Source organism: Biomphalaria glabrata, chromosome 3, assembly GCF_947242115.1.
Source record: "Biomphalaria glabrata chromosome 3, xgBioGlab47.1, whole genome shotgun sequence".
Lineage (NCBI taxonomy): Eukaryota > Metazoa > Mollusca > Gastropoda > Planorbidae > Biomphalaria > Biomphalaria glabrata.
In genome coordinates this window covers 11,496,655-11,523,565 of record NC_074713.1, presented here as the reverse complement: position 1 = coordinate 11,523,565, position 26,911 = coordinate 11,496,655, and the positions used below count along the sequence as shown (strand labels likewise).

The 26,911-nt window shown below is 36.7% G+C and overlaps 1 protein-coding gene across 3 annotated transcripts in view; it reads right to left on the bottom strand.

Moving 5' to 3' along the window:
* LOC106073348 (nidogen-2-like) overlaps positions 1–19,542 on the bottom strand; it is a 59,587-nt gene extending 40,045 nt beyond the window's left edge. Inside the window, exons 1-2 of one of the 3 annotated variants that reach the window (XM_056023333.1) lie at positions 19,449–19,542; positions 13,163–13,569 (exon numbers count right to left, since the gene is read on the bottom strand). In XM_056023333.1, the coding sequence (XP_055879308.1) occupies positions 13,163–13,378 (216 nt within the window). In that variant the 5' untranslated portion in view covers positions 13,379–13,569; positions 19,449–19,542. Of the gene's footprint in view, positions 1–13,162; positions 13,570–14,299; positions 14,413–19,263 lie in introns of those variants that run through there. The other 2 variants (XM_056023332.1, XM_056023334.1) reach the window with 2 other exon arrangements.
* Between the last annotated feature and the right edge of the window lie 7,369 nt (positions 19,543–26,911).

The following is a 26,911-nucleotide window of genomic DNA, read 5'->3' as shown; positions in this document are numbered from 1 at the left end:
TTAGCCAATGTTTCTGTGTTCTAGTGTTTTTGTTAGCCAACGCTTCTGTGTGTTCTAGTGTTTTTGTTAGCCAATGTTACTGTGTTCTAGTGTTTTTGTAAGCCAACGCTTCTGTGTGTTCTAGTGTTTTTGTATGCCAATGTTTCTGTGTTCTAGTGTTTTTGTAAGCCAACGCTTCTGTGTGTTCTAGTGTTTTTGTATGCCAATGTTTCTGTGTTCTATTGTTTTTGTAAGCCAATATTTCTGTGTTCTAGTGTTTTTGTAAGCCAACGTTTCTGTTTGTTCTAGTGTTTTTGTAAGCCAGTGTGTAAAGCTTAACTAAAACTAAATACTTCAGTTTGAGCCCCCTTAACTAGCAAGAGAGTTTGGGGCAGGGATGAAAACTCCCCTATGAAAATTAAGCGTTTATGCATAATACACTTCAGACACTCATTCTCCTAGCGTTTACAAATGTAAGATACGTAAGAATATCGAAGGGCGCACTGCAATGCACTCTTTCTCATATTAAGAAGGGCGCACTGCAATGCACTCTTTCTCATATTAAGAAGGGCGCACTGCAATGCACTCTTTCTCATATTAAGAAGGGGGCTGGTTAAGTAAAGGTAAAGATCGAATGGGTCGATACTGAAGAAAACAACGCCTCCCCACCCAGTAGGGCGCACGTTACAGTTTGAGATAGGCTAATGTAAATCTATATCGTACTTGCAAACGATGACGGGGTTGTAGATCTTGATTTTATATAAAACAATTTATGCTGCTATAAATTATTAACAATGTATGCTGCTATAAATTATTAACAATGTATGCTGCTATAAACTATTAACAATGTATGCTGCTATAAACTATTAACAATGTATGCTGCTATAAACTATTAACAATGTATGCTGCTATAAACTATTAACAATGTATGCTGCTATAAACTATTAACAATGTATGCTGCTATAAACTATTAACAATGTATGCTGCTATAAACTATTAACAATGTATGCTGCTATAAACTATTAACAATGTATGCTGCTATAAACTATTAACAATGTATGCTGCTATAAACTATGAACTCGGTAGTATGAAAAACATGGAACAAATAAAAAAACTACTAGATCGCAAGGAGAGAGATTTAATTGGACGCTTTGTTTTTAAAAAAACGTTTTAAATATGTCGGTTGATGTTTTAGAAGATACCTGCCCATTTGTGCACGCTAGCCATTGTATAAAAAGAAAATGCGTTAAGTGCTTGGAATAAGTGTTTGAACTAGGTGCTTGAAGTAGGTGCTTGAACTAGGCGCTTGAATCTGGCCTAACTGATTTTACATAATGATTATCTAACTATGTTGACAAAAATCTAAGCATAAATAAATAAAATAAATTGCATAAATGTATTAAAAATATGGTAAATAGTCATCTCCCTTACTAGACAGCCTCCCTTGTTTATTACTATTAATAGTGAATAGTTGTAAAAATGGGGTATTTATATGAAAAAACTGCCTGCATAGCTGATTTTAAAATTAAATTAAAAATTAAATTTTTCGCAATAGGAAAAGAAAAAAGCAACCGTTGCATCAGAACTTTGAAAGGTCTAAAATATCATGATGTCGGATTTTAATATCTTTTCTAGTTTACGGGACCGACGGACGGACAGACAGACCACACAAAACTAATTATGTCTATTCCCCTTTCGGGGGCCGCTAAAAACTGTTTAAAGTCGCAACGGCACCTAAAAACTTTAACAATTCCGGGTTGCAGAGATAGTCAATTAATTGCATTGATTTGCCTTTCTATGTGAACATTTGAAGCAGGGGAGTTAACTGATGAAAATGTGTTACTAAATTTGGGAAAACATTACCTACCACTTGTTTATACGTTTTGTTATTTTAGCTTGTAAAAAAAAGTCTTAATTCCAAGGAAAATTGAGATCTACATTTTGAGGAAGATAAGTTAAGTTTTCAAGGTTTTATCAAAAGATTTTAAAAAAACAATCTAGTACATATATATTAATGCAATAATGCCACAATTATTTGTTAAATTCAATTGTAACACATTAATGTTTCTATCAAATTTGCAATTCGCTAAAATTACCGCACCATTAGCACTATAAGTCATCCAATCAAAGTCCTGCTAAAAACCACTAGCTGACAAGATTATAGCAGAAGAACAAGCAAAAGAGATTCTACCCAAGGCGAAAGGTAAAGAGGAATGGAGAAAGACGGTCAACAGATTATGTGTAGTGCCCCAACGGTTAGATAGGGAGTGGTGAAGGTTAATATTTCTCATGCTCAATTCCTCCTCTAAAGTTTGAGTACCCAAACTGAATATCTAAAAAATAATCCCCACCTTCAGACGAAATAAATTTCACAATTACAATATTGTATGTCTTACTGTGAAATATTTTCTTAATAGCAATAGCTTACAAATGTTTACAAATCTTTGGATTTGTTTTTCATTTCTGTCCAGACATTAGCACATGGTAACTATGACAACACACAGGAAACAGTTTAAAATAAGTATGCAAAACAATACTGGTGTGTTATATTTAACATTTATCTGTTATCACATCAATCAGTTTTTCCATGTTAATTTTTTGCTAATACTTTTTTGCATTTAATAACTTCAAACATTACCTAATCGACTAAAACAAATACATAGATATTGACGCTATGTAAGTAATTGAAACAGGGATTGACCGATATATACAAAAAAATTCATGCTCGGATAAAGTTTTGTGTTTGAGGGAAAACTGGAAGTTTTCTATTATTATATATCTTTCACCAGTGATTCTCAAGCTGGTCGATATTCTAATGACAAGGAAAACAGAAAACAAGGTTGGTCACAAGTTCTACAGGACATCGTGGATAACTAGATGTCATCTTCATGTTTTACTTGGTACTGTTATTGACACGAAACGGAAAGTGACTTGTGCAGTTATTCTGGAAACAAATGATCTCTCTAGAAACTAGGGGTGCACCGGATAGTACTTTTTGATATCCGGCCGGAGCCAGGGCCGGAGCCGGAGCCGAATACCTAAGTGTCTTGTAAATAGCTTGTATTGCTGAACATTTTACGAAACTGTGTGACCTGGTGAGGAACTGCTGCTATTGACATGAAGGGATGAAAGATGTTCCTTTTACTCTGACCAATGATTCTATTGAGGAATTTCTCGCTAAAACTAATCAAACTAATTTGCTCATTGTTTACACTTACTGTTTTTTTTTTTTAAGAATTCTTTTACGTTCTGCGTACAATAAAATTCAGTTACATAGATAAAGAAGAAAACACTGAGAAGAAATGTGGTGACGATATAAGGGAATGTAAATAAAAACGTAAGATTATATTATTATGAAAACAGGAAGAGCTCAGAAATTTGATTTTACATTGCTGAAGAGTTCGCACATTTTGCTCAAAGTGTTCTTAAAATACTTGGCTTTTCTGTTAACGGATACACCGAAAGTTGGATAGTTTTGAATTTGCCTTCGTCTGTGCGACCTGGGAACGAGCTATTGGTCTAAACTGCCCACAGGTTGTGACTTTGCATGTCAGTGTTGAGGCCTGCTATAGCGAATTGTCTAGCCCCAATGCACATTCAGGTTTTACTTTAACAAATGAAGCACACAGTCGAAAATCTCTTCAAACTAGGGCCTTACAGTCACATTAAGATATCACCACTTAAGGAGACCGATAATAAATAATTACAATGTAGTTTTTTCTTTTCTGTTCGTACTTTTATATTATGCTTTCTTCATAGCCAGAAGATGAAAGGGGAATGTAGTAGGCAGACACAAGTTAAAAACTCTAATAATAACAATAAGCCTAGTCTTAGAGTCCGAAGATTAATTAGGAATGCAGTATTTTCCGTGTCTACGCAGCCCCAGCTGTGACCTACATATTTTGACACATATAGGGTAAGCATAACCATTGTCCGCCGGTGGTCGATTAAGATTTTCTTTTCGTAAATAGAAATATGGATGGCTAACTACGTTGGTAGAGCTACGAGCTAACCTGGCGAATATCGTAGCGTTGCCAATTTGTTCTCTTAATTTGTCCAATGACTAAAGAATATAAATCTTTACTTTACTAAATTATTTAAAAAAAAAAAAAAAGAATTGATCTGTTTGTTCTGTTTAATTTATATCAATTGTTTTGTACTGAAATAAATGTTTATAAAAACTTATATACTTGTAAGCTGTTGTCTTTACAAAGCTTATATTAACTCGCTGTCTGTCTGGTAAAAAGTCTGTTCACGTTATTTCTCCCAAACCCGATCTCTGATTAAGTAGAAATTTCGCACAATTATTTCTTTTACCTGTAAACACAAGAGTCAATTTTTAAAAAGTAACCCATTAGTTAAATAACTATTAGTAAGTAGTACTGTGTTTTGTGTATTGTGTTTGGCATCTCAAACAAGGGTAGGAAATTCTAATTGACTGAAGTGGCGGTATAAGCTGAATTAGTTCCTTTTGTAGGTCGCCACTTTAAAGTAAGTTTGAAAAAAAACAATGGATAATAAAATAGATATACAATCATCTATTTTCATAAACTTGAGCCAAGATTTCGAATTCAGCTCGTCCCCCCCCCCTTTTTTTTTTACAGCCATTACGGTAAAATTGACCCAGATATCCCCCCCCCCCCCACATTTTCCCAACTGGTCCAGTCAAGTGATATGATCATAGCTAAAAGCAGGAAATGGAGCTATAGAGCTAAACAACAACAATATTGGTAAACACATTGAAATCGCGTAGATTTACTATTTCTAGTGTAGATGATCTATTACAACTTTAATTACATAACTGATCCAAGCTAAAGGATACAATTACACTTCGTATAAGCTTTGTTTTTGTAAAGCATATTTTTTTCCTTTTTTTAACTATCCAGATGGTAAAAGAAACGTAATGGAACATTAAAATAGTGTTCTTGTCTAAAGAAAAGTGCAGTGTAAAAAAAAGTTTCCATATTGTAGACTTTCAAAATATGACATTGTTTAAGCATCTAATACTAAATCGTTCAACACTTTTTAAAAGTCAAAAGTAGAGCCTCTCAGGCATTCAGACTATCAACTCTGGTATTTCCTCCGCCAGCTCCTACAGGTGAATTGGAACCCAAAATATTTAATATTAAATAAGAAATATAAGGAATGATAGTGTTAAAATCTAACATTGTTTCTCTATCTTTGACGAAAGATGAATAGATTGGATACTACTTGATTAAACTCTTACAGTAACTTTCCTCTAGCTGCTGAAGTCCTTCCCATTCTTTCAAATCTATTTATTCATCTTCAGGCTCCAGGTCATTAAACTTCAAAAACCCTGGGACGATTGGAGAAAGTTTAGTGAGAAACATTTTCTAACAGAAGATGGGGAAAAAAAGCAGTATTTCTTTTTTACTTGTGAATATAAAAAAAAAAAAAAAATCCGGTAATTGGTTGAAAGAGCAGAAGAGCTTAAAGTAATATCAAGTCGGGAGTCTGACAGGCGGTGTCTTGATGAATAGCCCAGGCTGCGAGATCTCGTCTGCTTTGTCACCAGTTACAGGTAAGAAATGCTCCAAAATGTTTACCCCCATCACAATGTGAGTGATGAAGGAGTTCATTAAAGAAAAAAAATATGCTTATTTTCATCTTTCTGTTCGCAGTATGATGAATAGCCTAAACAATTTTATTGCTTTCTGACTTGAAGCGATTTAGTTGAGACTTGCATAGCATGGAAAGGAAATGGAATATTTTTTCTATTGGGCGAAGGTTTTAGTAGGTTAGCCAAATAGTTCACATCGTATTCACCTTTTTCTACCCACCAAAGCAATGCTCTTCATCTTTTACACTTACAGACTCTGAAGCCACTTGCAAGATAAAGAGGATATCATTGTGGCGTACTCAGAGACGGCTTGTTGTAAAGCTGCTGAGATGCTGGTTACAAAGAAAGTTAAATTATTTTTATGATTTATAATGACATGTCTTTAAAAATGTGCTTGATAAAAAAAATGAAATGATTTGAGGTTTCTTATTGACATGATTTTAATTTTCCTGCCTCAAAGATTTGAGGTCTCCCGGAGGAAGAGTTTGAGGACTAGTATAATTCTAGAAGCCACTTGAAAATAACCATCCTTTTTTGAAGGTCATTGATTCTAGAGTTTCTACTAAAAACTTTATATCGCGATGATTCTGTTCATTGGCATTCTTCTTTTCTTCTTCTTCGTTCTCATTTTACATGCCGGAGGGTTCAGATCAGTAATCCTATATCTGAGATAATCCGCGCAGAGGTTTCCAGATCAATCAGGCAGTTGTCCATATAGTTTTTGTTCTATAGGAGAGTTTTGGGATCAATGTCTTGTTCGGCCCTCTTGACCTAGTAAGCAGCTTTGAGGGACATGGTCAGCGTTCTCTGGTGACACTCCACAAGGACAGGTTTTGCTCGTGCCGACTTTAAGCTTCCGGAACATATGTTGTCTCATTCTGTTGTGTTCGGCTCTGAGTCATGTCGAGATAGCTAATAATAGGCGTCCTTTGTCTTGTAATTGGGATATGAGCTGGTCAGATTCTCGTTTATTCTACACTCTATTATTTTCATCATTTCTTTTGGGTAGAGAGGTACTTTCATTTGTATTGGCAATAGGATAAGAAAGTTACATCTTTTTTTATTGCATACTGTCGTCATTGTCTTTTTAAAAAATTAGCACAATGTTCTCCTTCAGGCTTCTGCTGTAACTCTTGTCTACGTCTGCTTCAGAGCACGACAATCTCAGCATCACAAGTGCTGTAGTCACTGCACGCTAGCAAAACTCTGTGAAATTTACTTTTCTTTTGTATCGCCGAATCCAGATATGGCAACACAGAAATACTTTTTATGGACCGCTCGCAAAAGATAGCTGTTGAGAGACTCAGCTTTTTAACAAGTGTCTGGCTAAATATATTAAGTTTATATATACATGAGATTAACATTCAATGCTCGATGAAATTAAAATTATTAAAAAAAATGAAAATAAATTTGAAAAATAAATCTGATTTTCAAGAAAAAGGGGTCCTGGGTTCGAATCTCCTTGAAAACTTAAGATTTTTCTCGATTTTGAATGTCTGTATCTTTAGGGCACACCTGAATCCTCCCATCTCTACTGGGTACCTGACTTTAGTTGAGGAAAAATAAAGGCGGGTGGTCGTTGTGCTGGCCACATGACACCCTCGATAACTGTGGGCCACAGATACAGATGACCTTTAGATCATCTGCCATACAGATCGCAAGATCTGAAAGGGGAATTTTACCATGAAACAATTATCTTTAGAGAAAACACCATTTAGTAGTCCTCCCCCCCCCCCAAACCCCCATTATTCTATGTAACTTCTTACATTACAAATATGTCAAATTTACAGGCATGTAAAAACGCGCAAGTCTAAATAGAAAGCTGTTAAAAGGCAATACGCTTATGTAGGCGTATGAATTTCCTTTTTCGCAACATAATGATTATCATTTCTTACCCACGTGATAACGAAAGCCGCTCACCAGACTTGGCGGCAAGAAAGAATGTCGACCACGGCGTGTCCTCGTCTTGTCAAGGATTGTAGGGTGTCAGAGGGTACGTGCACTCGTATCATCTCCCCTTTATCCTTATCCCATCTGGAAACCAATAAAATTGTTTCGAAACCAAGCTGCCCTAACGCCACCTATGGCTTTGTTGCGAGCTGTCATAGCTATGACGTCTTATGATAAAAGCCATATGGTCGCAGGCGTTTCTGGAGGGTAGGAAATGTTGTCAGACACAAGACGCTGGGAAATCGGGACACTGGGTTGACGTGCACGTGCAGAGTGTTGCCAGAGACTCAAGAACAATGAAACAACAAAAACAAAGAAAAACAAAGAAAAACATATGCCTATGGGAAACGCCTTAAAAGTAAATACCAAATAATGTTGAGTGTGAACTTTGCAGACTTTTCCAATCTTTTGAAATCCAAGATGTATGGCTACCTTAGAAAGTTGAATCCAATTTTAAATGATTTACAGTTAAAATGTCATTTTTACGGACAGATAAATATTTTTGTTTTTAATTTTGAGCGACATGGGAGATAGAGTTAGTTACTTATTTAAGTATACATTTTAAAAAGGATTAAAACATGTATTTATATTTTTACTATAGATATTTATAAATATTGTAATTATATTAGCAAATAAACTAATATAAAAATAACTACTTTACAAATTATTCTCTTGTTTATGACCATAAACTGAAAAAAAAAATGTTTCTAAATATTAAGACACCCATATGTTTGACACATTGAAGTACATCTTCTTAATTTTTCGGTTTGATTGGACATTGTTTCGCTCTTTCAAAAGTAAAGCCTTTTATCGGAATGGTCGCTTTTAAGCACTAGTTGCAAGAGCAAAGTATTCATAATTCTTATCGAGTTTCAAATGATTCCATTATCTCCGACAATCACTTCCTGAAAGACCACCCATGACATTCGATCAAAATTAGGATCAGGTAAAAAAAATATTTTGTATCCTTGTTTCTACCGCAGCTCTCCCTCACCACTCCAATACACCCCGCTCCACTTCCACCCCCCTTGGGCGCCTCTACTGACCGAGACCAATCGTCATAGTAGGCCTGAACACTCCCCTGTCACGTGGTAACGAGCTATTTGTCTCCACTGACCACAGTGTGCCAAACCACAGGTCAGTGTTCAGGCTTGCTATGACTATTGGTCTCGATTAGATTTTATTACATTGTCACATTCCTATAACATCCTTGTTCTAGCTAAGTGACTGTATAAGCAATTGAACAGATTTTTAAAGCTGCAAAAATAACAGAAAGAACTTTTTGTAAAAATTCTTGTCTCTAGACGGTTAACTTTAGAATTTCGTTGTTTCTATATAGATGTCTCAAGTTCGCTGGTTAGCAAGTTGTCCATTGTATTGAGAAACCTTTTTTTAGTTAACTACAATAAAGCAGCGCACACTTTACAGGTAGAGGTCAACAATATATCCATATTAAGTGAACTATGACTAATTCGGACAGGATGTTGTTAAAGCACGTACAATCAGAATTTAAAGGTCAAGGTCTTTTATGAAGAATGATGTCAAGGTTAAATAGAAATACACACAAATATTTTTCTACTTTATTTTATGATTTAAAACTTTAATTTTTGAACACAAGATCGTCAGTAGAGCCGGGTTTCTTGATTTAATTGAAGATGGAGATTCTTGAGCTACTATTTAAAATGTCGAACATCTACAATAGGTTACTCTAAAAAAAAAGACAATAGCCATAATGAAGTAATTGATTCGTGATAGCTCTTAATATGAAAAACATCTATAGTGATTCTTTAGTTGTCAATACAGTTTATCTGTATGGAGTCTGTGTTGAAGAATTAGATAGACCAATGGAATTTTATTATTACAAAAAAAAAAAAAAGAGAAAAAAGGCGAAAACAAAATTAGATAGATCGATAATTCTAAATAAACAAAGAGTTACTACATTTTCTATCTAATGTCTACAAAAGTTTGAAGAGGTTTCGCTTTTATATGCCCAGACTTTTCCAGACACACTGTATTGTTTCTATTTTTTAAATAAATGAAACTAAGCGTGAAGCCTACTTCTAAGCAAGTGTGTGGAGTCAAACAGAGAGTAATCAGTAGAGTCATAGAGTCTCAGAGTCTATAGTCGAAATCTCCAGCGCATAAAACATCTATTTGATTTAGCCATCTATAATTTTTTTTTCTAGAATGACTGCTAACTATTGCATGCTCAATGCGTTATGGTGCTATCTCTTTTGTGGACCAGTGGGGGGAAGGGAGATTCTTGGAGAAGGTTTCCGTACTGTCTTTAGGCGTTTATAATAAACACAACTCAGCTTCAGTCAGGTTTCGATGCCATTGATAGGAAGAAAAGTTGTTTGCCTTTTATCTTATCTTATCTTATGAAATATAGACGTTACTTCAAAAAGGAGATAATAACGTCCTACGTTAAGAATCTAGTCATGCATGTTAATCAATAACTTAAATTCTGCCAAGTCGCTGGTTTTCCTGGCTGACTCAGGCAACCCATGCTCTAATAGCACTAGGAAAGAAGGAGCCTCTAAGCTGACAAATCCGATATCTTCGTTGAAGCGATGTGATCATGTCTCACTGGTGAAGAGAGTTAGTGGAACAACAGTTTGATCAGCGATTTCATTACAAAAAAGATTGAAGTGGGGTTGATGTAGTACCATGCCATCAGATGCCACCTGGAAGAAAGTCGTTTCTCTGGGGTTTCAACTTTCGTGTGCGCCACGCTGAAATGATGCCTATGGCTTCACCATCTGCACCAAACTAGGTCAAACTAACTGGAGCGGAAATTTGTAGCGTAGTCTACATCTGGTCTATTCCGCTTACGTTACGGCGTCTTGGAGTCAAACTACCGGAACCTGGTGCCTCAAGGCGTTTCATTAACTTTAGACTCGAAAAAGTAAATCTATGTGGATTTAATGAATTATATTTTTTGAGTTGATTAAACGATATTATTATTATTATTTATTATTATTATTATTTAATTTTATTTAATTTAATCACTTGATTAATTCGTATTACTTCATATATAAATCCTATGTGTAGTAAAATTAAAAACTTCAAAACGATGTAGGCCTAATATGAAAGTTCCAGAACGTGGAAGTTATTTGATAAACATTACATTGGCATTTTTCATGCTATTACAATTAAAGTTGCCTTTAAAAAGTATAGAAGCAATAAAACGAATGGAAAAAATTGGCTTTAAAAACATTTTGTAGACTGAAATGCTGGGGCATAGTAACTCGTCTATTCTTACTATTCAAGCATGTTAACCATTTCTGCCAAGTCACTAATTTTCCTGGCTAGCTCAGGCAACCCATTACATGCTCTAATAGCACTAGGGAAGAAGGAGTATTTGTACAAATTTGTCCTAGCATATGGAACAAGGAATGTGCCTTTATCTTTGTGTCTTTCTGAGTATTTTATTAGATTTTGTTTTTGTATTTAAAGATTATGGTTCAATGTTTTATGTATAATTGCTGCTTTACTTTTAAGTCTTCTAACCTGAAGGCTTTCTAAATTTAGTGTTTTTACTAAAGGTTTTACTCTAGTCAACTATTCTAATTAGTATAACTAACTGTGAAATCTTCAGACCAATCCAAAAAAAAAAAGGCTTGGTATATAAACTAGCAGATACCCTAGCAGTGTAAACTACATCAGCGGTGAAAGTTCATAAGTTGGTGTTAATGGCTTGGTGCACATTTAAGTGGGTACTTGAACTACAAAGACTTTGTATATGGGACTATTTTTCCTTTCTTCTTTCTATCTCTCTTTCTCTCCTCTATCTTTCTCTTTCACTCTCTCTCTCTCTCTCTCTGCCTCTTTTGAAATTTTTATGATTTCAAGCTACACATTGTTCTTAGGCCTACTGGCACATTTTTTCCCTCCAAAATAATAAAATCTAATGGACCTCATTCACCAATCGTAAACAAACAACATTTAGCCATGTGATTCTCTATCTCTTCTATACAAATTACGATCTAATTTTAATACACAATGGCTATCACATGATAGTTTTTTTCGTTGTTTTATCAATATTATCACGTGACTAAATGTTGTTTGTTTACGATTGGTGAATGAGGTCCATTCGATAAATCAAAAAATTTTCAATGTATGCCTTCAATTTCTAAAACTAATCTAAAACGTTTGATTTTTTTTCGGTGTGTGTGTGTGGGGGGGGGGGGGAGGGGGTCTAAATGCTATTTTCAAAATTTATTTCTAACTGATAAACGAGATACAATAATTTTTTAAAAAGTACTAGAATATTTGATGACCTATTTTCAATCAAAACACAAGTTTCCCATTGCTTTATGGCTTATGGTAGTGTTTGCTATCAGATATGGAATGTTTGTTCACCGTGACCTTACATTTCAAATTAAGGTCATTGTCCTCTTAAGTCCATGTCGAACGAAAGACCTGGACGCATTGGACAAACTCAAATAGCAGGAGCCTAATGGTTTCGTTTTTTTTTTATCCGGGTAATTTGTTTTGAGAGAAACACGGATCTGCTGATCAAAACATTTGAAAGCTTTTTTTTTTTTTACGGGAATGGAACCAAGAGACAGTCAATAAGCGGGACAACTTTCCTACAGTCAAGGAGATTGGGAGGAGCGTTACAAGAAGATACTGCTACGTAGCAGTTAGGTGGAGCAAAAGGAGAAGGGCGCCAAACTTAGAAACATAGATTCGGCGCCCAAGTTAACATAATCCTGAAATTATAATAATTTATAAGTTGTTGTATTTTTTGTAAACGAAATTGGTCCACAGTTCCAGAGCATGAACATTTTTACAAAGCTTATATAACAACTCACTCTGTCTGTCTGTCTGGTAAAAAGGATATTCACGTTATTTCCTCCACATCTATTTCTGGACCAAGTTGAGACTTCGCACAATTATTCATCGGAACTGATAAGACATGAATCAATAAAAAAAAAACGTAACCAATTAGCCAATTAATTACTAGTAATTAATTATTTTGTTTGATACCAACAAGGGAAACTAATATTTCAGTATTCACAGATATGGGTTTAGTCCACTTAAATAATTTTTAACGCAATTTCTCCTTCACGCATTCTCCCCTCAAGTTGATACAGACTATAGACCAGCATCAAAAGGCTGGGTAGATATGCAGGAGAAAGAATTAAAACGCATGCTCCTTTGATGACATGTATTATTTGGTTACTAGAGAGTAGAATTTAATTACATTTGTTCAGACTCATGGTATTGGGGATGTTCACACTAAAAGTTAATGTAGGCTACAGTAATGTACTCTTTGTTTACGGTTGGATTGGAAGATAACATTTCCGATAAAATTCAGTAATAGCGGAAAAAAGAAGAAGCGATTTGAAGAAATATGGTAAGGATATAATGTAACCTAAAGTCAAATGTATTAAAATGAAAAGAGACGATTGGAGAGAGAATTTGAAGTCAAGAAACCAATTATTTCTATATGCTAAAAAAATTATTGCTATGTGGTTAATCAAATTTCTTGCTTTAGAAATTCTTCCCTATTCTGTACACCTAAACTCCTAGTATTAATCATTCCATTTTGAATAAATCTTATATTTGCTTTAGCAATCGCAACGCTAGCTTCCAAATTCAACACACACACTAGATTGAAAAAACAACAACTGAAGTACTTACATATATTGATTTATATGATGAGTTGTACAACACGATAGATTCCTCCAAACTGATCTCCTCTGTAGCCAAGTCATCTCCGGGCTCCACATTGAGGTCATCCACACGGTCTCCAAAAGGATAAAACAAATCCAAGGAAACGGAGTTCACGTCTGCCACGAGATGGCCAAGGGCCAAGATCAGAGTCAAAGTGGCCACAGTGTTAGGCAACGCAAGCATGGTTTGAAAATCAGGGTTGGAGAAACACAATGGTGTCCGAGCTCTAAGCGGTGTGTATCCAAGGACTGAAGAGTAGATGATTCACTCCGGACACTACTGAAGAAGACAATGCATTCTCCTACTTAAGACTCAATTCTATGAATACACAACACTTACAACCTCACGTGACTTTCTGTTCTTTACTAGATTTACTAGAGACCAAAAAAAAAAACTCATTGAAAAATACTATTATGTTTAAAGTTCATTCATATTTTTATCTCTTATTTTGCGATGTTGAATGCATGTTTTCTTATTTTGTTGTAGCTTTTTAATTTAATATTTGATTTCAAATCTTAAGTTTTTAAAATATATTTTTGGAGATTATAGTCCAAATACAACTTGATTATGGCTGGAGTAGATTTAAATTATTTACTAGACCTATGTATATTTCAGACCAAAATGAAAGCTAGTACCAAGGGGAAGACCGCGAACAAAGAACTGAAATCAACTACAGCAGACGATTGCTTTGTTACGTTTAAAATGTAAGATCACTCGTGTTTTGTTTTCGCGTCACCATCCGAACTGTCGCCAATGATGAATAGAGAAACAAATGAAATTGAGAAATAGAAACAAATAAAGAGAGAGAGAGAGAGAGAGAGAGAGAGAGAATCAACACGTGCGTTTAACACTAAACATTAAGTAGGACAGTTCAAGACAGAACGAAGCAATAAGACTGGCTCCACATCTGAAGCCGGGGAGGCTGAATCTGGGGAGTTCAATGACTTAAATACACGCCTTCAAACTACAAAAAAACAACAACTGAATCCATTGTCTCTAAGAAGACTCGATACCACTAACCTCGGACCCTCACGCTCGTTCTTATACAACACAAATAATCCCAGCCTCATGCTGATGAATGTATCCCAAAAGTGAAAACCATACATTTAATTTCCTATTCATTCTGTCTGAAGTCAGTCAAGTCTAATTAAAACAGACTTTGCGCTTGTTTTATTGTCACCCTACAGTCTACACGCTACAGCAGACGTTAAGGCTAGTAGACAGGACTAGGCCTGGACGTACACTAGTTCCCACCTTTTTCTAATCCCCCATTGTAGGGGGGCCACCTTCCTCTAGTTCCCCACACACCTTTCCGCCCCACTTCTTTAGCTAGGAAGGCTATTCTCCTTAGCTCGTCTGACTCTCGATTCTCCCCCCCCACACCCCCCAATTTTACAAAGGCGTAAAAAAACAGCATTGGCGTATCTACAGAGTAGGGCACAGGGTTTGTCCGTAGGACTGCGCAACTTATGCGTAGAAAGAGGTAAAGGGAGATAATAAAAGAACTTTAAGAGGAGGTTACAAATTTTAAAAAAGGGGCATGGTAAGGAGATAGTAGCTCAGTGCTAAAGTATAGCGGACGTGATACAACCAAGTGTTGAAGTATTGTTTATTTTTATATCAACCGACGGTATACATGACGCGGTCCTCCAGAGGTCAGCACTGGTTGCAGTTCTCGTCTGGCGCTGGTGTGCTGGGATAGGGTTAGGGAGACATGCTATAATTTTTGTGAACTGCAACTTACATCTCACCTTATAACATTCACTCATATCGTCTGAGAAGGTTCAGGTTTATCTCCCCCTACTTTGTTTATTTCTAAATGTCTAAATGCGTGTATATAAATTTTTTATTGCAAGTTTAACACAGACGCAATAATTACCACGTTTATACCTAACATTAAAACGCAGGTTTATGACCCATTTTTATAACGTATAATGCAGGTTTAAGATTTACAAACATATTTTTTGTCTATTTCTAATACAATGTAATAGAACTGTTTGGTCTAGTTTTAAGCTGCCCCAAAAGTAGAGAAACAGCTATTAGCTTTGAGTATTCTGCCTGTCCGTACGACAAACACTAGAAAATGTAACTGAAATTCCAATTTCAGGAGATAATTTGGCTTGTTAAGTCTTTTGAAATCAAACTCTTTTGTTTTTAAAATTAAATATGTAGGACGCATTTTCATAAATTCACCATTTACTGAAGAAGACATTGAAAAAAAAAAGGATTGACATTAGCTAGAAACCAGAACAAGCTTGTCTCGCTAACCGCACCGAGTGACACCATCCCAGCGACGCCTCTGTATAAGTTCAATAAAAATAGATTGAAATTATTTTACAAATACTCTCAAACCATCATCAATAAGAAAAGAACTATAAGTTCTTAATTGAATCGACAAGCTTCGCAGAGGGAAATTCAAGTTCCGTTGTACCGGACATTTATCTTACACTCAAGTTCTGAGGAAATCTACCCCATGCACTGAGTGTCTAATACATTATTTGCACTTTGAACTTAAATCTATTCAAGAAATAGTATGGGAGCCTTCAGGTGCCAGATGAACATTAATTATAACAGATCATTGCTTACACATCAGACACGCATTCAACACACACAAACACGATATCAACTCTCTTCCAAGGCGACCTCATTACCAATCAGTTTAAAAAAAAACTGTGATCCCACACTGACAGAAGCACGTGCTCTAGACAAATAAATACACGCCCCAAGACCGGAAACGACTGACCAATTAAAAGGAATGAATTCAGGTTCCACCTCCCCACCCTTGGCTCATGAACAAACACTGGGTGAGTTTTAGCGCCCGGTCGAGTGGAATAGGGATTTGAGGTTTTCAATAGAGTTAGAGAATGAACGCGGACATTTTTTTTTCATTTGTAACAGTTTCACTTATCGCAGTGTTTGTCTTGTTAGATATGTAACACTGTTTCACTTATCACAGTATAAGTCTAATCTGTCTTGTTAGATTTGTTTCGTTCGGTCAAATAAATAATTTTATTTCCTCCTAACTTTTACTTTGAAAAACAAAAGTTACTCGATTTCATGAATAGTGTCGCTTATTTTCATTGGGTCCCGGGCAGATGTGACTTGTTATCAACCTCCAATTGCGAGAGAGCGTAGTTTTCATTTTAAAGAGCTACCTGTATTAAAGAACTCTGACAAATCTTAAAGTGTGCTATAATGTTAAGACAGTTGGACTCAGTTACTTGGGCAATATCAGAATATATCTGCTTTCATCATGATGTGGTGGACGTCCCTTAGGATTGGGATTGTGCTTACTTTCATTTTTAACATGTTTTAGACAGTCGTTGACTTGTAGCACCAAGCTGCTGGTAGACAACTAAACCGCATGTAGACGTATTAGATCTTAACTTATAAAACTATCAATAGCTTGAATAACTACTTTGTGAACAAAACTAAATAGGACTTTTATTACAATATAAACAAATTCATCTTGAGACCAAATGAGATTAATGAAGTAGAGTTTAGTGGTAATATGAAAGGTATTCTGAACGAAACCTCTTTGTGGTGACATATGGAAACTGAGGCTGTGAAGCCTCAGGCTAATCTGCAAGTGTCTCGAAGGAGGTTTGGGCCCAAGATGTGAAGCAATGATGGCCCGTCGGCGTGCGGACACGCCCTGCTGCCCACAAACCAAACCCCTAGCTATAGGTCAATAGCCGCACTGCCTTGTGAGTCTAAGGGAGTAAACCCTAACAGAAAATCCGGTCTTGGAGCCCCGTAGGCGGGGGGACAGTAGTAAGACTACTGCTCTCTGGCAAACTCCCGCAGCCACCTGACCCCAAATTGTGACGGCTTGACATCCCTTTGGACCCGGTCAGAATGGAAGAGAGGCGAGTGTTGACGTGTGGGCAGCCCAGCACTCGCAAATTTACCGCCCAGGCTTTCCCCCAGGCAAAAGGGAAAAGATCGTGTCTCGAGAGGTAAAATTCCACATTACATTATTAACTCACAACAACACGTCTTTTCAGTCTGTCCATCTGGAGTCGTCTGTGGCCTACCCATGACAGCCTGACAACAATGTCGTTTATCTTGCATCATTCACAACCAACCTCTTCGCACCCTCATCATAGTAACACACAAACACTCACACACACCCCAGAACATACACGCAAAAGATTCGCGTTTTGTTGGTTTGTATCTAAGAAGAGCTTGCACTTACGTTGAAAGAGACTGAGCTTATTTTTGTGTATATAGACTGGAGTTAAAATTTTTATTATCGTGCATATAGTTTAAAAGATTCGTGTTGGTGTATATAGACAAAAAGATTGTACGTATTTTCTCGTATACATGTAGAGCATAAATGAAAAGATTGAACTTTTTTTTCGTGCATATAGACTAAAAGATTGTGTACATCTTCTTCAACCAAAAATAGTATTTCCGATATATATATTTATTCCTAATGGACTTTATCTTGAGTGCTTTTATAGGTCTTCTGGTTCATTTAATGTATAAACTTGCTTCCCAAGTTATAGACTAAAAAATGTTGATCTAAAAGTTTCTTTTCAAGACTTTCTTAACGATTAGGCTATAGAAATCTTCTCTGATTACTTCCTGGACTCTACTAAAGAGATTGTGTTTACAGAGGCGTGCAAACTCATCAGTGCCGCGATGGTATCTCTTGACTATTTCGTTTGATACCTTGATGTACCAGAAATGAAAAATAGCTCAGAAACTTGCCGGGGGATGTTGAACCCTCGGGGGAAAAGATTTTTTTTTTCTGAACACAGCAAATCTAGAGGGAATTCCTGACTGGCACACATCTCGTGGACTTAGTTCAATGCATTTCTAAAGTTAGCAAATACATTTTTTTATTTATTCATTTTTAATTGTTTAATTCATTTCTTAAGTTAGCACAGAAAATGTTTTTCTTTTATTCAATAGTTCAATGTATTACTTAACTTAGCACTGAAATTGTTGGTTTTCTTTAATTATTTTGTTTTAGTGTTAGCTTGTTTTCAAACCTAATTACTTTTGAGACAAGATTTTTTAATTATTCATGATAAAAATAGAAATTGAATGGCAAATGAGGTTTTAAGCTGTCTAGCCAGTAAAGTAAAACCTTTTTATTTCATGACTCTCGCACATTCTCTCCCTCTCTTTCTCTCAGTCTTTATGTCACTCTCTTTCTCTCTCTCTCTTTCTCCCTCCCCCTCTCTCCACTAGAGAGTGCAGTATTTTAGCATTCGCTTATATATAACAGATAAATAAACTTGGAAGCACTATTAGACAAATCACTATAACTTCAGTCGTCGAAAAAATGTAAGGTACTGCTTTCAGACTTGGCAATCTATAGGGGAGTTGATATTAGGGCCCTCTATTTCTTTGGCCCACGGGTAACAAGGGTGCCATGTGGCCACAACGACCAACCGACTTTTCAGTAAAAAAGGGAAAGCTTCCCCTTTCAGACCTTGCGATCTATGGGGCAGATGATGTAAAGGTCATCTGTTTCCATGGTAAACGGTTAACGAGCAGGGTGTTATGTTGCCAGTACAGCCACCAACCGCTTTTACTTTCCCCAACTTAAGTCAGGTACCCATTAAAGTCGGGTGAACACAGGGGCGCCCTAAGCATCCCGAAATAAAAAATCTCAGCCTTTACGGAGATTCGAAACCAGGACCTCAGGTTCGGAAGCCAAGCGCTTAACCATTCGACCACCGCCCCTCTCTCCCTCACTAAACATATTCCCTAAATAATGTCAGTTAACTAGGAGTCAGAGGCGCCCTATAAAAATCCCAAAATTCAAAGTCGCCAGTCTCCACCGACATTGGAACCCGAGACAGCTTGGTTCGAAAGGCAAGTACTTTACCACTCAACCACCAAGCCCCAACCAGTCGTTTGTTTTTTTAAAGTTGTATAGAAGAACGGCCGCTTAGAGCTAACAAAGATGTATTTGAAAGTCTAATTAAAATATCAGATTTTCGTAAGCCAATGTTAAATGATAAACATTTAGTGATTCAATACTCAAGAAACAAAATGTTTCTTTTTGGATGTGCTGCTCATTAGAAAAGGAAACTTTTATCTCTATCTACTTTTATACACGGAACAGAAATACGAAAAACTGGAAACTATTGGTCACACGTTCCATAAGAATAATCCTAAATGTTGAAAATAAAACAGCCGATGAAAGTTCTTTTGAGAATAGTCAGAACAGCGAGAGCAAATTATTTGTACAACAGGACATCCATGTGAACACAAGCTGGCCGTGAGTACTTACAAGCATGTTCTGTCCACTCACACTGCGCACACAATGACTAGGCTCAGAGTGTACCACTGTTCCAGGGTTTCTCGCACCGGCATGGTCTTTAGGTCGCCCCCCCTACCCCACCCTCCTCGTCTCTACTTTTGTTCGCCCCACTTTTTTGTTCGCCCCCTCACACATACTCCACTGCGGCTTCTTTTCTTAATCATAAAAACATTTGCCGGTTCTGGGCGACCAATGGTATGGAAGTCCATTGCATGTCTAGACCACGTATTTAGGAGTGTACTTCTTTTAAGAGGCTTAATATCTAGCCTAGCTGTGAAACTGGACACCAGAGGTTCTAAAATGTGACAGTTAATCCCAAACATTTCCTTCTTTGCAAAGCCGGTACTGGCATTGTGGTTCTTATAAGGAGGCCTATAATACACTTCATTTCGAATAGAATGTTAAACTTATAGGGAACTATACCCAATAGTGTAACACAAGAGATATGGCAGATTTTATGTGGGCCTCCACTGCAAGGGTTTTGTCTCTCCTAGTAATACCTCCGTCCCCTATACGAAATATATAAAAAAAATTGACATCATTTCTTAACATTAAAAGTTTATTAATAAAACAAGGTTATATATTATATAAGAGTTATTAAATAAAATTCTATTTTCAAAAAATGGACAATGATATTGGTTAAAGAAAATACAAAGTTGAGTATTGTTTTATTTCATAACTTCACAGGACATAGCAGCTGGTAGTGTTTGAACTCGATACCGTCTTGGCGATTGACACATTTTTTATATTTTTTTTTATTGGCATGTGCTTAGGACTCTCATTACGATAATTCCGGGTTCAATTCAGCTTTCCACAATCGTCTGCCGTCCTGTTGGACGTTTGATTTATGGCTTTGTATTTTTTTTATTTTTTTTTGGAAAGATGCCGTCTGTTTTATTTTAAAATTTTAAATGTAAAGGCAGGAACAATCTTTCGTAAAACTGGTGTATGTGTATGTGAATATAGAACAATAAATAGGCTTAATAAACAATATAAAGAGCAAATCATAGAAGAACACATAGTTCATTGTTCTGTCATGTACAAGTATGAACACACACACAAATTAACAAAAGATGTGTATTTCAGCAGGGAAACTAAATAACAAAATTATTTTACTTTTGAAGATGTAGTTGTCTTCAAGTCAAAGGCTCAATCAGTTACTCTAGCAGACGATTAATGATGTCACCACAATAACTGCTTCAACTTTTTTATCAGCATGTCAGGTATCTGAACTAGATGGACTCAGCAATTCTATAAATAACTTGTAAATTAAAAGACCAGAGATTTTTTTAAATTCTGGAATTCCCCTAAATACACAAATAATTTAATACAATCCCCAAGTTAAACTGTAAAATTGTATCCACAGTCAGTCGAAATTCTATTTTTAATTCACGTTTCGACTTACAAATTGTTTATTTTTAGATAAAATCATAGTACAAACGATGTAAGTATCAGGAATTCTCAATCTAAATCTTCTGTTTTTGTGCATGTCGTTGTGTAATTTCTGCTTTACATTAAAAATAAAAGTAACATAAAAAAAGAGTGAAAACGATATGTAGAAATGAGGAAGCGATATAAGGGAACACCTAGATTGACGTATTAAAATATTGGGATTTTGAAAGCTTGTAGTGTTACTTCATATATGAAGCAAAAACAAAGACGTCATCATTAAAGAGAACAGTTGCCAACAACCAAAAAAAAAGTTTTAGTTTGAGCTACAAGCGACAGATTTGAAATTAAATAGTTAGTACTAAGACGTGAACCAAAAAAAGTTTTTTTTTCAAATCACTAAATTATCACTATTTCCTTTCGTTGGAAATAATAAAGTAATACGAGTTATTCCATTTTGAAATTATTCACTTCACTATTTTTGAGTCCTGTTCATAGGAAACTCTGCAAAAATGGTTGGTAGAGAACTGGTTCTGGGCTGCACAGTCTCTTCTTCCTAATCTTTACTTCGAAACTTAAGACAGCTAGCACTCAGTCTGACTTCCGTATTGATAGACATCGTCTGCTTGTGAAAGTGTTAATTTAACGAAGGCATTGCCAATACCTAATCTCCGAGTGAAAAGAAACATTATAAAGATCGATTATCTGCTGTATGGATACTGTCAACTGTTAACGTTTGATTCGGTAACACTTTCATTTCATTCCAACCAATCTATTAGTAGATTCTACAAGATTTATAAACTGATATTAAGACTGTTTTGCTGGAGTAAACTTTGTGTCAATGAATGTGTATTACATTACATCAGTGTTTTCCAAACTGTATTCCGCGGAACCCTAGCGTTCCGCGAAGCCTGAATAAGTGTTCTACGAACTACTGGAATAATTAACTAGTAGGCCACCAGCTGGATAAATCTCTCTTCAAAATAAGTAACGTGTTCCGTCAAATACTAAAAATGTGGGATATGCCGATATGGATAATGTTTAAATTATATTGCATTACATGAAAAATTATTGTATGTATTTAAAATAGCTTTCGATATCTTACATAACTCTTCGCTGTCTTTGATAATGTCAACATAGAGATCTTGGAAATAGTGTAACTCTATACTGAGTGAGGTGACAACGCTAGTGTGTTAGCTGGCTGGGTTGGGTCGTACGAACTTAAACCATGTTATCAGTCACACTAAAGTATCGTCAGTGTGCCAGTCAAGGAAAACTTGAAAGCGTTTGACCAACGCTTTGAATGGATGTCTGAGCTCAACGTATTGCAAAGTCTGAAAAGTGATTTATGGGGCGTGGTAGTCCAGTGGTAAAGTGTTTGACTTCTAACTCAAGTGAAAAACCTGGACATTTTCCCCCAGACTTTAAAGACGCTTCTAAGTCCACGCAGCTCAAATGGGCATTTAATATAAATTATGGAAGTAAAGGCAGTTGGCACTTTTTTCACTAGCGGATCCAGAACTATAGTGTACCGTTTTGTACACAAACTATGTGATTTATCTACAAACATTTGCCCGACCCTCTCTTCGGGGGAGTCTGTAGAGTGGATGCAAATTATAAACCACATCAATATATAAAACAACATCAACTCATATCCTCAAAAACACATTTGATCACTCAACAGATATGTGAATAGTCCCTCACATTCACTTTTCTGTGAGTTCTAAATTCTAGACCAATGTCTAGAGGAATCTACTGTGTCATCTACTGGGTCATCTACTGTGTCATCTACCCACGCACACGTAGGGAATCATAACAGCCTTTGCTGTCTCGAAAAGAAAAAAAATAGAAATAGCTCTATCTTTTTGATTCTAAGTATTAGTCTATTTTTGCCTTCGACCGAACGGACGGACAGACATTCCACACAAAACTAATAACGCCTTTTCCCCTTTCGAGGGCCGCTAAAAATTTACTTCAGGAAAAAAGAAAATATGCATTTAAAAATACGAAATGTTTATTTCAGTGCAATCTCTATTTATGCTTTATGTGTAGAATGTGGCCTTTTTGGGGAAATATTTTTAAAAAATAAATAGAAAGTTTACTGTTTTTCACGAATTGCGATGTTCAGGCGGCATATCGGTCAAAATCGTGTCTTAGTGAGCACATACGAGTCAAAAGGACCGTGTGTACGAAATGTAATGAGAATCCGAATTGATAGTTTAAGAGATCTCTTGATCATTCAGTCAGTCAATGAGTTGTATTTTAGGAAAATATATATACGCTTTTTAGATACTGATTGGAGCAGCTTTTATTCATATATAGAGGCCCAGCAGTCACAGTTTTAATAAAAGCATTGAAGTCCAGCTGTCAGTTACAGTTTATTTCTTCCACAGACCAAAAGTGGGAAGATGTTCTGGTCACACCACAATCCAGTTTTTTATTTTCATCGATCAAACATTGAAATGAAAATTGCATGAATATATTAGATTGCCACAGGCGCATCAGATGGCAGTGCACTAAAATATAAAGACGCCTAAAGAACACGTTCTTTAACTTATCTATCTGAAAGTAACTCGATCCTGGTAGACTAGTCTAATATATCCTACTATTCCCTTAGGCTACAGACAATTTCAGGACAGGAAATTTCGTACACCGTTCCTGCTTGTAAAAAGTGTACACACACACACACGAACGCGTGCGCACACAACTACTCACACAAGAAATAAACACTAGCTCCTGGAAACGTGTTTATATGCCATGTCATCGAGATGTCATCAGATATACAAGCACACTTCCTGGACATCAAAATGTCAGGCAGTACAAAGAAAATTACAAGAGCGTCACCCTAGAGTGGGCCACCAGCTTCTGTGTAGTATCTCCAGCATCGGCGCTGTTCTGTATAAGCACCCCTACGGTGTGCAATTAGTGGTTCGTAAGTCTTTGTTTATAATCTATAATGACTAACTAAACAAAATAGTGAAAGAAAAAAAACTCTACAAAAGAAGGACGGAATACTTTGAACAAATATCTTGTGTTCAGCAGAAAATAAAACGGAGGATGGCTTCAAAGGTAGGCGCGGTGGCTGAGTGGTAAAGGGCTCATCTTCTGAACCGGGGGTCCCGGGTTCGAAACCTGGTGAAGTCTGGGATTTTTAATATTGGGATTGTTTAGGGCACCTCTGAGTCCACCCATCTCTAATGGGTACCTGACATTTGTTTGGTAAAAGCCAAAAGCGGTTGTCGTTGTGCTGGCCACATGACACCCTCGTTAACCGTGGGCCACAGAAACAAATGACCTTTAAATCATCTGCCCTGTCTGCATGGTCTTTACTTATGGTTCCAAAGAGATGTTTAACAAGATGTGGACTCAGCTGATACAGATTTCTTACACAGAGGTCATATAAATGTCCCTCTATGTTTAAAAGAAGGTTTCTCGCTGATTTTTGCACACTGTAAAACTCGATGTGTCCCGACTTCACTCTGTGAGGGTCTGAGTTTGCGAACATTTCTGACCCTATGACCAACAATAAGTATTTTACCCTTGACCAGGAATGAGGATGGGCTCTTCACCGACCCCTCTTTCCGGAAGTTTCTCATAAACTGGATCAGGGGTTCTCAACCTGTGGTTGACGCGACCAACTTGGAAGTCGAATACGATTTTCCAGACTTCTTCACAGAGAGCTCATCATATTGCCAGATTGTCAGCCAGTGTCTCAAAACCATTTACTCTACTTTATAGTTAAACTAATAATAGCAAAAAAAACGCGTAAAACTCTTTCCCTAGAAATCATGGGGTGGCCTTCTCATTAAGGGAACAGCTTTTGGTAATGAAGCGATAAAGCACATTAGATTGGCATCTTCACAAGGTCAAGATAATTTAATTTGTGCCTCCTCCTTAACATTATCGACACCTGACGAGGGGAAAAGACAATTTCCAAGACATTTTCATCAAAGAAAAAACACCTGTACGTGCTTACCGTTTTCAACGCAACACTTGGCGCTAACAATAAAGCTTTGCCAAAATGTTTGATTCTACTTTGTATGAAGGACTCACACAACTTTTAATCAAACTTGACCCTGCAACATTACAAGTTATAGTAGTACGAATATATTTTACATTTTCTTAAACGAAAGCAAATCTATTAATAGCTATGAGTTTGATTGCTTTGATTAACTTAATTATGATTATTCTATATACGTTTGCTCAACGTAAATAGACCCATAAAGCATCAGAAGTGACAAAATAAACAGGTCACTATTGGGTCTCCAAAGTCGCGTTATTAAATGCTGCACTTTTCTTTAAATCTTCGAAATCGAACACAATGCTTTATAAATAAATATAAAATAAATTAATAATAAATTATTATAAATAAATAAAGTCCGAAGATTGGTGAGGAGCGCAGTATTTCTCGTGGATACGCAGCCCCACCTGTGACCTACATAATTTGCCAAATCCAACGCAGACATAACCATTGTCCGCCGGTGGTTGATTCAGATTCTCTTTTCGCCGTCAATGTCTTCACCTGACATAGAGATCAGCTCGTTACAGGTCGCTTCAGAACGAGACAGCTGGAGGTCACTTACAAAGGCCGCAGGATACACATTTGAGATTTATAAAAAGCTTCACATCAGTATCTTTACACAGCTATACTATTAGCATAAAACTTTACCAAACAAAGACCACTATAGAGTCACAAATATGTCATTGTCAGCTCTAAGTTTAGTTGATGTGTACGACCTCTGCTCAGCAAAGTTTAAGGTAAGGTATTTCGTTACATCGTCAACAACTTGTCAGATGATGTAATCGATGTCATGACAGACGAGATGAAGTAGAATCCTGCGCTCGATAAGTGACATCACACACAGCCACCAACAAAACAAAACAAAAATTATAAAGAGCTCACGCAGTACCAGCAATTAAAACACCTGTCTCCTTTCGTACATCGTTTTTTTGTGTGTGTGTGTTTTCTGTCTGTATGAACTCCATCACTTACATCAGGCTCTTAACATTCTTGAGTTCATTTCTTTCAAACACCTTTCTCCAGATCTAGAGTTCGAGTGTGGGGGATGGGGTGGGGAGGAGTGTGAAACTTTGTGCACAATGGGGCACATGAGATGGGAAAGACGATACTTTAAGCCTTATCTTTGGATCACTGTATTGATTTTAATTTATGTGTTTTGTCCTTTTCTCTCGACCCCTGTCCGTGCATTCTTAAGTTTAAGGCGTAGACATAAGAAACTCGGGCACTCTTAAACCTACAAATCTCTTTTAGAGATACCCCCCCCCTTTTTTTTTTTCTATTCCTTCTTCACGTTCACTTAACACTGTCCCTCTCCCCCTCCTCCCCCATATTTAGACATTTTTATTTCAACTTTTGTATTTTCCCGCCCCCTCCTCCAACGCCATTTGACCCCCCCCATCCCTCCTAGCACCGCTTCCCCCCCCTCCCCTGAAGTGTTCCCAGATGTTCTGTCGGAAGTGTTAGAGCTTCCGCGTCCTTGGCGGAGTAATCAGGAGGCATAAACATCATGCTGTCTACATGGGGAGTGGGGGGGGGGGTGAAGGGAAAGGAGGAACGGAGTCTGATAGAGAAAAGGGGGTGAGTGTGATGGCGGGGTTTAACATTCCATTAGAGCGTGTGAATTGACTTTGAATAAAATGTAGACAAAAAATATTTTAAGGAAACTTGTACCTGTTCAGAAATGTTCAGTAAGACAACAAGGAAGTCCGAAGATCGTGTTACCAGAGGCCATCCACAGATAACTAGACCAAGTGACTTTGGCTGAAACAAAGGAACATTAAAGTAATTGGTCGAAATGATATCTGTGTCATCTTTAAGAAAAAACAACAACACTTAACTCTTGTAGGCAGAGGTGAACCCTGTGAATTTAGGACTGCCAAAATCGACTTGAGCAACTGCGATTATAGGGTATAATATTGTTATAACTCAGCCATGCGCACTGCCATCCAGGCTAGTGCTAGAAGGTGCGCACTGTGATAGACTAGACCTAAAAGGAAGTCAACATTAGAAAGAAGAACGATTT